This window comes from Indicator indicator, chromosome 6, assembly GCF_027791375.1.
Source record: "Indicator indicator isolate 239-I01 chromosome 6, UM_Iind_1.1, whole genome shotgun sequence".
NCBI lineage: Eukaryota > Metazoa > Chordata > Aves > Piciformes > Indicatoridae > Indicator > Indicator indicator.
The window spans coordinates 19,290,236-19,304,804 of record NC_072015.1 but is presented as its reverse complement, the minus strand read 5'-3'; the positions used below and the strand labels follow the sequence as shown (position 1 = coordinate 19,304,804).

Below are 14,569 nucleotides of genomic sequence, written 5' to 3'. Positions count from 1 at the left end.
ACTGTGTTTCTAATACAAGCTAGGATGCCATTGGCCTTCTTGGCCACCTGGGCATTACTCATCTCTACCATTTATTTTTACATATGAGTAGGAAGCACATAATATGATACTTGATTTTTTTTAAAATCATGAGAATTGTATGAAAACAATTGGAAAAAAGACATTTCAAGACAGTGTCATGATGCAGATATTAGTTCAGAAATTAGTAGGCCTGGGAGTAATTCAAAGTTGGCCAATTTAATATTAAATACGATTTTAAAAGATGCCCTGGAGGTTGTATCTAAAATTATACTTAAAATTATTATAACTAGAAACAATTGCAGTGACAAGATAGGTGCTTGCCTATCAGCAGTGGATCAAACTCAGTAATTCTTTTCTCAGCTTAACCTCAAAGTCAGATGCAGTCAGATTTAAACCATAAATGCTTTCATTTTCTAATTTTAATATCATGTGGCAGCATGAGAAGGTGTGAAATGAATAAATAAATTCTTAAGTAATAATTAGATATGCTACTGAAACTAGAACTGAGGAGACAGCAGCATCAACCAACTTCTTCCTGAACTATAATTCTATAATCTTTCTATTTATTTTTTTAAATATGCAATATAGTCCAGAGAAAAGGACAAATATTTGTAGCACAATGTATGATGGAAAAGTCCCTAATTGATCATGCACCAGAGGCACCTAACTTAAGTAGGCCAACACAAAGCATTATAAAATTCTGTTACTGTTTGGGGGCAGAGGAAAACACTGAGTTACTTGAAGGGAAACTAACACATGGATTGAAGCAATACCAGCATTTTTATAACACTCCAAGTCATCTAATCAATCATCAGAGTCCTAAAATCAATTTTTATCTTAAAAGGCAAGAGTTTCTAGGCATAGTAGTATTTTCTTCATGTCCTTTCACATTGTTTTACGTGAAAATCACTTCATAGTTCATCGTAAATTTTCAGTACTTACCAGACCATCAAAAATGTCCCTCTGATGCACATGAATAGTGATTAATGCCTCGTATTTAACTCGCTCAACTGGAGTAAGATCTTTTGTTGTCATATCTATCAGCATGTTTAGAAGATCCAGGAAAAACTGGTTCGTCTTTCGCATAATTCTTTTATCAAATCTGGCATTAGTCAAAGCTTCTTCTGAGTCTCTTGTCCAAATCATCTGGATCCCCAACAAACCAACCTTAGGAAACACAAAAAGTATATGCTTCATAATAATCTTTTCTGGTTTGTTTAAAATGTACATTCACAGACACAGATAAAGTATATAAATGTATAAATAAATGTATAAAATGTATAAATACATAAAATTATTTTTCTTGCACCTATGTAGATGTTGTTCAATTGATACATATTTTCTGTATTCTAACAGATACCAAATCAGTGACTAATTAATGCTTCCATTTAAAATATTTTATCAATAATTCATGAACTCTTTATTCCCTCTCTAACAATACTCTTGATCACAAGTGAAGAAGTCTCTACATAGAAAATAGTTTCCCCTCAGCTCTCGACTAAGCTCCAAATTTTTTGTTTGTTCCCAACTATATAAACAAACATACATTTTTTACTACTTCAGTAGCTTCCAGGTAAGTTTTCTTCTTTTGGTCTTAGATATGTAAAGTATAACTTAAAAGACTCAGGTGACTAAGACAAATTTAAATGTCAAATTTTGACTTCTAATACTGGCTGGAATTTGATTGTACAAAAAATTATTTAATAGTAAGAGTAGTAAAAATAATAATATTAAATGTGTTATTTAGCTGTGAACAATTCTTCTCTGATATTACCTGGGCTGGGTAAGTAGAGAGAAATTCAGTCAGCTGGAAACCAGTTTCCTGGATGTGTGCAGCTGCCTGGCGAATAACACAGTGCAGTGACAGCTGGGATTCCTTCAACAGAGAATTCAGCCAAACTTCCACATTACCTTCAGCCATTACAGGTCTAGTCAGATTTATAGTCTCACCTTCTCGTGAAGTAATTGACAGTATACAATCATATATCTAACAAAAACAAAGCAAGAACACTTTGTTGTTATAGATTTATTGTTACCTTTAACGTAACAGTCTGATTTTCCTCTCATCATTCTATTAGACTTGTTTAACTAATACATTAAAGCACCTTGTTAAGTGAAATAAAAAAACAATTAAATCTAAATTTAAACAATTATATCATTAAAAAAATGTCATGCAAAAAGGCTTTAAGCAGAACACTGTCATCTGAACAAGGAGACAAACCCCACACATTGACAATTCCCGAATTCCACCTAAGTTTTAATAACATTCACTTTCCAGTCACAATAAAGGAAATCTTTCCCCATTACTGGTGTGTCAACATCCTAACAAAATTTACAGCCTTACAATCAAAAATAATGGAAACACAAAAGTTAAGGAACATGATCAGTCAAACAAATTTCAAATGCATAGGGAGGCAGAGAATTTCTTAGAAAATGTTTACATACAGAAGCAAAAAAACCCAACTGTTGCTATCTCTTCTTGTAAAAGGTACAAGAAAATTTTTCTTCAAACAGTATGATTGAAGGAATAGTAAGGATAACTCAAGAAACAGGTGAGAGTTTAGATACACTTTTTCTTACCATCAAAATATTAATGAAAAAGTGCAAACCACAAGCAATCTAAAGATACGAATATCCTCATAACAAATCAGAAGCTCAACTGAGAGGATGCACGCTTATATTAAGTCACAGAAGACACAGTGGGGTTTTTCTATAAAACTGAAGTACTGGTGCAAAATTTTGTTTTGTTTTGCTATTCTATATAGAGTTCTCCTATTGCAAAAATTAGAGTATGAAACTAAACCTCAAATGAAGAAAGCCTACACAGCATGAAATAGTTGATGAGCTTGGTAATACAGCTGAATGTCCTATGCACCCAGGTAGCTTTCTTACTTAACAAGTATCATACATTGTTAATTTACAAGAAGAAATTTGTTAATTTTCATAGAGGCGTGAGCAGTACATACCCTTTCATGGAACTTTACAGTTTTAATGTTGTCAAAGACGTTCAGCAGATGTGCCTTTATATTGTGAGAATCTGATGCCTGGCCAAGAATTTCTAAGAGGGCAGGATCTGACACAAAGAAGAATCTTGGAAATAGGAGGCGTTTTTTCTCCAGGTACCTGCATTTTTTTGAAAATGAAGGAGGTGTGGGGCAGTTAAAGTGTGTTTATTTATATGTTACTTCTTCTTTAAAGATAGCATTTCACATAACACGTTATTGCAACTTTTAGCAGTAACAATGAAAACAATTATTATCCATCATATCATCATGTTAAGCACCTGTTTAAAAGCTACTCTTTTAGCATCAGAAAACATTTAATGAAAAGCTTTTACTGTTTGCTAAACTGTATTCACCACAAAAAGAAAAGAAACTAAAAAATACTTGTATATTGTCTGTTACTTGCTATTTAGGTGTCTCATGCCAAATTTCTCCTGGATTAGGGTTAGGTGAAGGGTCTGAATACAAAATAAACATAGAGCACCTTCTGGATTGAAACTAGGCTGAAACAAGCCTTGATTTCAGCAGATATAGAAAATGAGTGTCAGCTTAGTCACATATCAAATATTTATCAGCAAGCTGCTAGCAATTTCCTTAGAGGTATTATATCATCCTGCTAACTTGTTTGCTCAGTTCAACTGAATTCATAGTAGAAGAACATGATCTTTGCAAAGTCTATGTGACAATACTCAAGCCATTATTCTTTCCCTCATTGCACAATTCACAATCACCTTCCCAACACTAGTAGTAACCTTACCCTGTGAGTGATTTTTGACAGATTTCAAGTTGTTCTAGTAAGTGTGGTAGTAACTGTCCCATGATTTCATCTCCAATGCAGCACTGAACAATATTAGATGTTTCATGAGCTCGGGTCATGATCCTCACCCAGGATTTATCAATGTTAGAGAAACGCTTTGCTTCCTATTGAAACATCATGATTAATGTGAAAGGGAAGGCATGAGAGAAGGGAGAAGAGAGAAAAGGCACTTGCTTACAGAATTGGCACCCAGTAATCTCACCAGTAATTCCATGCCTAATTTCTGTAGTAAAACATAAATCTCTCTGCTTACACAATACACCTAATATTATACTTGATTTGCAAGGCTGCTACTTGCTCTTTCAACCATTGCCAGAGAAAAAGACTGAAAACTCAAGAAAACTCATTATGCTTGAATGGTATATCTCAAATTTGAAGATTTTTTTTTTTAAACTAAAGTTAATTTTTAACTTGAAAAGCCATATAGAAAGTTTAAGACAAGGACTCCTAGGTACTATGAGGCTGTGGTACATACTACTAACGTAAGTCTAACTAGGCTAGGCTGCTACTAAGCACAACACTTAAACACATACTGGTTAACAATTTTACAATCTAGAAATAAAAAGATCCACTAGCTCACATAATTTATGTCTCGTTCTAACACAATATTTCTGTTGGCATTATCTAACTTCTTAGCAAAACTAGTTTTGTTAGGAACAAAAAAACTGTTTCTGTTACTACATCAATATGACATCATATTAAAGTTTTATTAAAATTTAGAAAACCAAATTGCAAGAAGTCATATTTGAAAACCTTTGGAAGCTGCTTTGCTATGTCACCGCCAACAAAAACAGCTTCTAAATAAATCCACAAATTCTGCACGGTCATCCAGTTCTCAATGATATCTATCGTGTTGGAAAGACTGTGTACCCACTTCTGAATCTGTGTCTTGAAGGGTGTGTTGTACCTAAAATTAAAAAAAGAGACACTTGCTTTATTTCAGAAGGAAACAACTCTTTTGAAAGCCAGCACACTACTCAAAGATGAGGCGTAATTTTGCTGGTTTTACATTTGTCAAGAGAAAATATATAAACCTATACTTGACTCAATTTGGCTAGTTAGTGCTACAAATAAAACCAAGACCACCTTGCTGCTTTGTAAATATGGTGAGTACCACAGCTCTCACCCAACAGAAGCAGAATAGGAGCAAGAATTCAATTTCACACTAAGATTAATGGTTTAAAAAAAAGGAACTATGCGACATCTTGAAAGCTTGATGTTGAAACATCTTGAAAACTGAATTCTTGCTTTTGAACACCTGTTTGATGATCAGGTTGTATATTCCTTATTTTATTGCAGGCTTTGGTATCTGAAACCAACAGAAGCTCATTTTACCTGCAATTTTCAACACCTTCCACATAAGGCAGTGACATCACAGAGGGCAGACTAGCTGCACCTGTAATGCCCACTATGCCTGCCAGAAGCAGCTCGTGTTCCTCTTTATGCATGTCATCACTTTTTTACATTGACAAAAATTGTCCAGTTGGTTATTCAGGAAGCCTGAACAGCATCCACATTCTTTCAAAAGAACTTATTGGAGGGAATCAGACAGTAAGAACTAGGCCATGAATAGTTCAAGGACAAGCAAGTGCTTATTTTTCACCTAGACATTTATTATCCTTCTCCTCTGTGAAAGACAAATGTCTTCAATAAAGTAACACCTCTTGTTGATTTTTTTATCTCATCCTCCCCCTGCACTTTTCTCTTACCTGTTACTCATGAGAGAGCCAAGAACCATCAAGCTATCCTCCATGGTAGCAATTGTTTCTGATATGCTGTCACCTCTTAAAAGAAGCTCCCCACGCGTTTTAAAGTTTGCGAAGATAAATGTTTTGTTGTCCCACTCAGCTATCACCCTTTTTAACTTCTGCTCGATGTCTCTTTCCTTCACAGCACTTATGCAGATATCCTTTTAAACAAATAGGATGTCAAAACAAGCCATGAATGGTTTAAGTCTCCAATCTAACTTTTATTTCCTTTAACCCTAGTAAAGCTGATGAGCAACTATCTATCAAGTGGAAAGATCTACAGACATAATAACTACCCTAGTGATCTGTAGACCACTTAATGGTGTGGCCAGCTTTGGGGGGAATGAAAGAGTAATACAGTGATTACTTTTCAAATACTTTTTATGACTTTTCACATGTTGCAAGGCAAGGCAACCTCACAAAATTAACTCCTGGGACAAGTTGCCTGATTTAAAAAGAGGAGTTTACCTAATTATGATGTCATTATTTTATGCAGAAAGCTGAGTATTTTATTTCCGTTTTCAATAGAAATAGCTTGCTTTCTAACTACTGTTACTCTGTGCTGTTTGAGCAGATTGTTTTGTTTCATGCATCCATTTCTCTTCCTTCACAATACCTCTATTTCTTCTTTATATCTTAAGAGTGGCGCTTCCATTATATTCCTCAGTTTGAATGTTTCGCTTTCCACATCAAAGCTGTGTTCAGTGAGATCTGTAATCCGCTTCCAGTGTCGAGGCATCATTGCTTTACTTGACATATGCTCAAGCAATGGGCAACATTCACTGAAGTCCTCGATGGTCTTCTTTAGGTCAAAAAAGGCCTGCCACTCCTTTACACCACGAGGAAGTTTTTGGCATCTACACAGAAATCATGCAAGCTTTTTTGAACAGTTTTAAATATTTTTTGTTACCCACTTAACAACAGTATATGGTTTTAACAGCAGATCACAAAACTTCACAAAATTACTTGTATTTTGAAGTTTCTGTATGCAGTTCTGCAGTTGAGAAAACCTGTTTCCAATCTATTTCAGTAACCAATAGCTGGGTAGGCACCTAAAGGTTCCCTTTAAGGAGTAAAGATGCATAATTGTAATACTGTAATACAGTTTGCCCAATCAATCTTCAAAAGTAATTGAACCCCTTGATTTCCTCTTTTGGTGAGGCTCATGATAGGCACTGCTCTGTGCTCTAGAAAAATGAAAAAAAGCTCAAAACAAACTGTTCCTCAGAAAACGCAGGTTTAATTCTTTGCATCTTTTGCTTCCTGGTTTGATTAAAAGTTTAGCTTCTATGCATGCAATATATCCCATTTTGTAGGAAAGCTATTCATCAATTCACTAACTTGCCTTAGACATCCAGGCTGAATTTGTCTCTGAAGAATAGTAATATTACAATAAATAAGTGAAATTTCCCTTCTTGAGCAAAATAAACAGCCATTTTAACATATATTCCAATCTCACCCAATCTCATTTCTTCTAATCAAGAAGCTCCCTAACAAACATAATCTTCAGCATTTAGAGGATCAGTCTAAACAGGTTCTTTTGGTTTTTGAAGTTGGTAATGGATCTATTTTTCAAATAATATTTACATTTTTCATGTTTCAATTAACAAATACATGGTCAGACAAGATTATTGGTGCTAACCAATTTTAATCATATTTTAAAAGTAACAAAAGTATTTTAGCAATCTCTACCACAGCAGCACTCACCTGTTCTGAAACTCCATAAGTTCACTATTAATTTTTCCAATGTCCAGTTCTGACCAAAGAATATCGTAGTAGCCACTGACAGTGTCAATGACATTGTTGTACAGGTTATAGAGTTTCTGTAGCAGATTCAGTTGCTTCTTTATTTCAAGCAGCTGAGGATACTGAGTAACAGGCAAACCAAAAAGATCTTCCCCATCAGTACAAGTAATGTATTTCCGAAAGAGATTATCAAATCGATTCTAAGAAAGAAAAAGATTAAATTTAAAATATATATTCAAGATCTGCTGTTTTGCTTAGAGCTTCATTAGTGATTAAAATCTAGTAAATACTAAAAAGATACACATGAGATAATACCAACTGACAATGACGACAGTTTTATCAACAATTTTCATAAGAAAAGTAACTTTTAATCAGCTTAGGGACACACCTTTAGACACAGAGGTCATTTACTCCACGTGGCACAGAATGATAAATGCTATGTTTGCACTTGAAAGAGGTAGGGCATAATATGCAAAGCGTATTATGGTGGGTGCAACAACTTCTACCTCTCCAAGTGTGCTGTGAAAAACTTTTGTTGAAGGGTTGAAATAAAAATTAATTTTGTTTACGCAGCAAAGAAAAACAAAACTAAATTGTCAGTATAACTGAGAGAACATAGCAGGAAGGCAAATGAATAGCACTATGGGAAAAGGAAAACCATTAGAAGTCATCATTACAGGAACAGAAATTATTCACATTACAAAGAAACATTTCAAGATGGGTAGATTGGACAGAATCATATTTCTGAGAAAAAGACACAATTATGACACAAAACCAGCCTATAGCCAAACACACAAAAACTTGAGAATAGTCTCTCATCAAGATACTTGATTCTAGTAATTATTGTTCATTGTATATACAGCCTTTCTCTTAGATACTATTAAAAAAAAACCCAGCAAACAACAAAACTAATTTCAACAAGCATTCTCACAAACATATAGAAAAAAGTACAAACTTAGCTTTCACTAACTTAAAAGAGAGTCTGCCCAATAATTCAGGACTCTATATGTCCTGAAAATGTGTTCTTCCACTCTTACTCATTCTCAGAGCCTTCAGGTGTTAGTTTACTTGCAATAACTACTAAGCAATGTCTTAGAATTAACAGTACCTGAAACATAATAAGTCTGCCGCTGGCTTCCTGTGGCTCTAAACCAATCACCATTGGCCCATTCTAAAAAAAAAAAAAAAAGAAAAATATTTTAAATGAAATAGTGAACTATGAGACTAAAAATAGCCACAACATATTTCTAATCAATATTTTGTAAATACTAAACTCAAACATTTTTGCAGTTTCAGGATTTCATCCCTATGTCAGATAACTGAATCAAGAGATCACAGTTACCAACAAAAACAAACATCCTTCTTTTAGCTAAATAATTAAAAAAAAAAAAGAAGAAGAACAAAGGCGGGCATTATTTGTCTTTTTAATACAGAATTTTTCATAATAGTGTAAAAGCTACACAGCTGTATCTCCTTTTTCAAGTACAAATCAGAATTACTTAGAGGATAATTTAAAGTTGGTTCATCTTGACTCATTTATATTCTACTAAGAAAGAACATAAGAGATTAAGTTATTTTTACTTATATCCAGCATTAGAAAATGTTTCTTACATTCTAACATAATTTCTAACTAATCCAAATCTTCACGTTTACTCACACTAACTAGCTGTTTAGCATAAAACAGCTAGTTAGCATAAAAGTCCTGCATCTTAATCTTTAAGAGCTGATTACCAGCATTACATACTTTAGTCACATAGAAAAATTAAACAAACTCTGCCCTATACTGAAATGCAAATACCACATTAACAACAATAAGCATATTCTTCAGGCACCAGAGGCACGATTAATTAATTAGACAACTGCTCCCACTGCTCCTCAAAAACTTCTCTAATACAATGTACCACAAACACTTGCCTGATCATAATCTGCATAGAACTGTGCACAGTCTTCACTAAAAGTCTTCACAGTGCTAATAAGCTCTTCTCTGAAGTTTGGCTGCAAAGCAGTGAGCTCATTCTGTACTTCATTTGCACGGACTAGCAGCTTTTCCCAAGCGTAGCGCAAAGTGTCCACCTTCTCTGTCTCTTCCTTGGCCACAAGTAGATCATATTTGTTTAACATGGCATAGGATTCCTGTCAGAAGGTTGGATCAAAATGCACAAAATATTTATATATATATATATGTATGATAACATTTCAAATTTTTAAGTATAGAGAATGATTTGTTAGAAAATCTGTTTGTTTTGTATAGCAATTACCACAATCTGGCAAACCCATACCAAACTAGAAGAAACATCAAAATGAAAACTAGATCCTTAATTCCTTACCTTTCACACAGCATTCTGCTTTCTGATAAATTATTTACCCTAGTGCAATCTACCTCTCTAAAAAACTATTTCCAGTTAAAATACTCCTTAAGTCTACAGGGGTTTAGTTTCATTTAATGAGAATATTTTTCTGATCTACATCTTCAAGTATCTGGTTTGACCCAAGGTGAATATTACAGGAGGCAAGCCATGAGAAAACATCTAAGCAAAAGCCTTCAAGTAAGTAAAGCCACAATGCTCTAAAGAATTCTAAGCCCTACTTCAAGTTTTCAACAAAAAATAATTAAAAAGCCACATTGAAATCACAATTAATACATTGAAAGTATTTCAAATGTTATAACTATTCATCAGAATGATAAATCTACTCTAAAATCTCCTTAATAGTCCTTCATTTTGTCAGAACATTGATCTCTATTTGTACTACCAAAGTATAAACACTCCACATAATAAAGCCCTTAGTAAAGTTTCACAAAAACACAACTACTTCACTTACCATAAGTTAGCAAATAGTAGGGTAGCAATGAATTTGTGGCATAACACTTTCATCTGAAAATTTTTGTATAAAGTGGAATTATTTAATTTACATTTTCCAGTTTGATCAAATTGAAGAAAAACTGCAAAAAAATGGAAACAACTATCTGCCTGCCACCTCACTATATGGAAAATACGTCAACCTCTGTTCCAAAAATCATGACTCCTTGTGCCTAGGGACTCAAGTCTCCTGCTTGCAGAGCTGGAAGCTTAGGAATCATTGGCTAATATGGCTTCTGCCTTGCCTACACATCACATGGCAAACCAGCACAGTTCTCAGAACTGCCAAAACGTCACCTCCTAAGAGGTCTCATTACCTATGACAACTTCACAGAAGATTACAGCTTTGCTTTTCACTCTAAACTACTTGTCCTATTTTTGCTCCTTCACACAACTAGGGAGACTCTCACAGATTCTAAGACTGAGATATACATTCCTTTGTAGCTGTATTCTGCACAAAATGGATGGACTGTACGCTGCTGTGGTTGCTGCCCACAGACCACAGAGTGAGCAAATAGGGCTTGTGTGTGCCCAGGTGGTGCTGCAGCTGTCTGCAGCTTGTAGGTTCTCTGGAACCAGTGAAGCCTGAGGAAAGAACTTCCAGAAGAGGAGGAATGGGGCAACTCAGACTGAGCTCCTGTGCAAAAATTCAGCAGTGCAGGTGTCCAGCTGCAGGGAGTGCCTTCCCCTGGCGCTTGTTCCAATGGGAGGCAGTGATGCCTGTCTGCCATGTGAACAGATCAGTGAATTACTTAGCCAGGTGGTGGAGCTGAAGGAGGAAGTGGTAAGGTTGAGAAGAATCAGAGAATGCAAGAATTAAATAGGTTGGCTGAATCATACCATGCAAAGGCAGCAGATGGAGGCTCTTCAAGAAGTGGAGAATCCCCTCCCCTCATGCTACCAGGCTGAAGAAAATGGCCTAAGAAAAGGTGGGGAATAGACACAGGTTCCTGCTCAGGGAGGCAGGCAAACTCCTTCCTGGCCTCTCTCACCTTTCCAGTTGTCCCTACACAACAGACAGGGATGAATGGTGGCAAGTGCATGGCCACGGCAGGGGTTGAGTGCATATAACAACCTCTTCCACATGAGAGAAAAGAGTTGGAGACTCCCTGATGACAGGAACAGAGGGCCCAATACGCAGGGTTGACCCTCATCATAGGGAAGTTTGCAGTCTTCCTGGATCCCAAATCAGGAATATCACTAGAGAACTCCCCAACATGGTGCAGTCACCAGGCTGTTATCCGTTACTGATCTTCCAGACAGGTGGGGAGGAAGTTGCATCCTGTAGTCTGAAGGGAATGAAGAGAGATTTCAAGGCCTTGGGACAGTTGGTGAAAGAGTCTGGGGCACAAGTTATTTTCTTCCTTACTTCCAGTAGCTGACCATGATATGGAAGGGAGTAGAAGAATCCAGTCCATAAATACCTGGTCTGAGACTGGTGCCAAAGGCAGGGCTTTGGGTTCTTTGATAATTACTTCTTTTGTAGGACACCAGGATGCATGGCAGTACATGGGAGAGGCTTATCTCGCTGGGGGGAAAGGATTCTAGGACAAGAACAAGCATGGCTCATTCATAGAGCTTTAAACTAGAATCAAAGGGGGATGGGGTTGTTGCTGGATTTGCACCTGTAGGGCAGTGTTCCAGTATAAATGAAGACTAGAAGGCCTCCCACCACCCCCCAGGGTAGAATTGGCATGCTCAGCTCGCTCCCTGAAATGCCTGTACAACAACTCATGCAGCGTGGGGAATAAATAGGAGGAGCTAGACATCCATGTGTGGTCAATGGGGTTATGATCTGGTAGCAGTTACAGAGATGTAGTAGGACAGCTCCCATGACTGGAACATGGTCATGGATAGCTATGTCCATTTTAGGAAAGACAGGTCAACAAAGTGAGGTGGTGGACTTGTTCTTTAGGTGAGGGAGCAACTAGAATTCTAGTTCTGTCCAGGGGTGGATGAAGGGCAAGTTGAGAGTTCTCGGGTGTGAATTAAGAGGCAGGCTAACATGACTGATACTGTTGTGTGTGTGATCAGGATGAGGAAGTTGAGGCCTTCTACAGGCAGCTGACAGCAGCCTTGCAATCACAGGCCTTGGTTCCCATGGGGGATTTTAACTACCCAGATATTTGTTGGAAGTCCTACTCAGGCAGACATCCAGAGTCCAGGAGGTTCCTCCAGCGCACTGACGATAACTTCCTGATGCAAATGGTGGAGGAGCCAACTAGGAGAAGAGCGCTGCTGCACCTGATACTAACAAGGAGGGTCTGGTTGAAGTGGTGAATGTTGAGGGCAGCCTCAGCTGTACTGATCATGAGATGGTGGAGTGCAGGATCTTGCTTGGTAGGAACAGCATATCAAGCAAGATCACAACCTTGGACTTCAGCAGGGCAAACTTTGGCCTTTTCAAACAATTGCTAGGGGAAATCTCTTGGGAGAGGGAACTAGAAGGTAAAGGGGCCCAACATAGTTGGTTAATATTCAAGGACCACTTCTTCCAAGCTCAAGATCAGAGCATTCCAAGGAGCAGAAAATCAAGAAAGGGAGACAGGAGACCCACATGGTTAAGTAGGGGACTGCTGGGCAAACTCAAGTGGAAGAAGAGAGTCTACAGCTCATGGAAAGAAAGGCTGGCTACTTGGGAGGAATATCAGACTGTTGTCAGAGGATGTAGAGAGACAACTAGGAAAGCTAAGGCCTCCTTGGAATTCAACATTGCAAGGGAGGTCAAAGACAACAGAAAGGGCTTCTTCAAACACATTGCAGGAAAAAGTAACACTAGAGGCAATGTAGATTCACTGCTGAATGAGGTGGGTGCCTTGGTGACAGAAGATACAAAGAGGGTGGAGTTACTGAATGCCTTCTTTGTCTCCATCTATACTGCCAGGGATTGTCCTCAGGAGCCCCAGAGGAAGACAGGACAAAGGAGGAGTTTTCCTGGGTTGATGAGGACCGGATTAGGGAACAGTTAAATCACCTGGACATCCATAAATACATGGGTCCTGATAGGATCCATTCATGGCTTGTGTGGGAGCTGGCAGAGGTCATTGCCAGACCACTCTCCACCCTCTTTGGTAAGTCATGGTGGACAAGAGAGGTGCCTGGGGACTGGAGGAAGGCAAACATCACTCCAATCTTCAAAAAGGGTAAGAGACTGGTCAGCCTAACCTCCATCCCCAGAAAGGTAATGGAACAACTTACCCTTGGTGCTGTCCTTAGCCATATTAGGACAAGAAGGTCATTAGGAGCAGTCAACATGGTTTCACCAAGGGGAAGTCATGTTTGACCAACCTGATAGCCATTTATGAGGACACAACCAGGTGGATAGATGATGGTAGAGCATTGCATGTGGTTTATCTTGATTTCAGTAAAGCATTTGACACTGTCTCCCACAGCATCCTTGCAGCTAAACTGAGGAAGTGTGGTCTGGATGATCAGGAAGTGAGGTGGATTGAGAACCGGTTGAAGGAAAGAAGTCAGAGATTTGTGGTCAATGGGACAGAGTCTAGTTGGAGAGCTGTATCTAGTGGAGTCCCTCAGGGGTCGGTACTGGGACCAGTACTACTCAATAGATTCATCACAATCTGGATGAGGGCACAGAGTGCTCTGTCAGCAACTTTGCTGACGACACCAAGCTGGGTGGAGTGTCTGACACACCAGAGTGTTTTGCTGCCATTCAGTGGGACTTGGACAGGCTGGAGAGTTGAGCAGGGAGAAATTTAATGAAATTCAACAAGGGCAAGTGTAGAGTCTTGCACCTGGGAAAGAACAACCTCATGTATCAGTATAGGTTGGGGACTGACCTGTTGGAGAACAGTGAAGATGAAAAGGATCTGGAGATCCATGGAAGGATGACCATTAGCCAGCAATCTGTTCGTGTGGCTAAGCCCAGTGCCATTCCGGGGTGCATTAGAAGGGGTGTGGTTGGTAGGTCAAGAGAGGTTCTCCTCCCTCTCTACTATGCCCTGGTGAGGCCACATCTGGAATTGTGTGCAGTTCTGGGCCACTCAGTTTAAGGACAGGAAACTGCTTGAAAGAACCCAGCACACAGCCACAAAAATCATTACAGGAGTGGAATATCTTCCTTATGAGGAGAGACTGAGGGAGCTGGGGCTCTTTAGCTTGGAGAAGAGGAGACTGAGGGGTGACCTCATAAATGTTTATAAATATGTAAAGGGTGAGTGCCAAGAGGACAGAGTCAGGCTCATCTTGGAGATGTTCAATGACAGGACAAGGGGCAATGGGTGGAAGATGAGACATAGGAAGTCCCACATAAACATGATGAAAAATTATTTCACTGTGAGGGTGACAGAACACTGGAACAGGCTGCCCAGAGCAGTTGTGGAGTCTCCTTCTCTGGAGATACTCAAAACCTGCCTG

General features: G+C 38.1%; 1 protein-coding gene across 1 annotated transcript in view; it reads right to left on the bottom strand.

Moving 5' to 3' along the window:
• The window catches only part of DNAH5 (dynein axonemal heavy chain 5), a 134,924-nt gene that overhangs the window by 75,581 nt on the left and 44,774 nt on the right, over positions 1-14,569 (bottom strand). Inside the window, 10 exon segments of the mRNA XM_054381977.1 lie at positions 964-1,188; positions 1,796-2,008; positions 2,988-3,144; positions 3,781-3,944; positions 4,594-4,747; positions 5,550-5,749; positions 6,205-6,445; positions 7,296-7,534; positions 8,443-8,505; positions 9,249-9,467. Of these exon segments, the coding sequence (XP_054237952.1) occupies positions 964-1,188; positions 1,796-2,008; positions 2,988-3,144; positions 3,781-3,944; positions 4,594-4,747; positions 5,550-5,749; positions 6,205-6,445; positions 7,296-7,534; positions 8,443-8,505; positions 9,249-9,467 (1,875 nt within the window).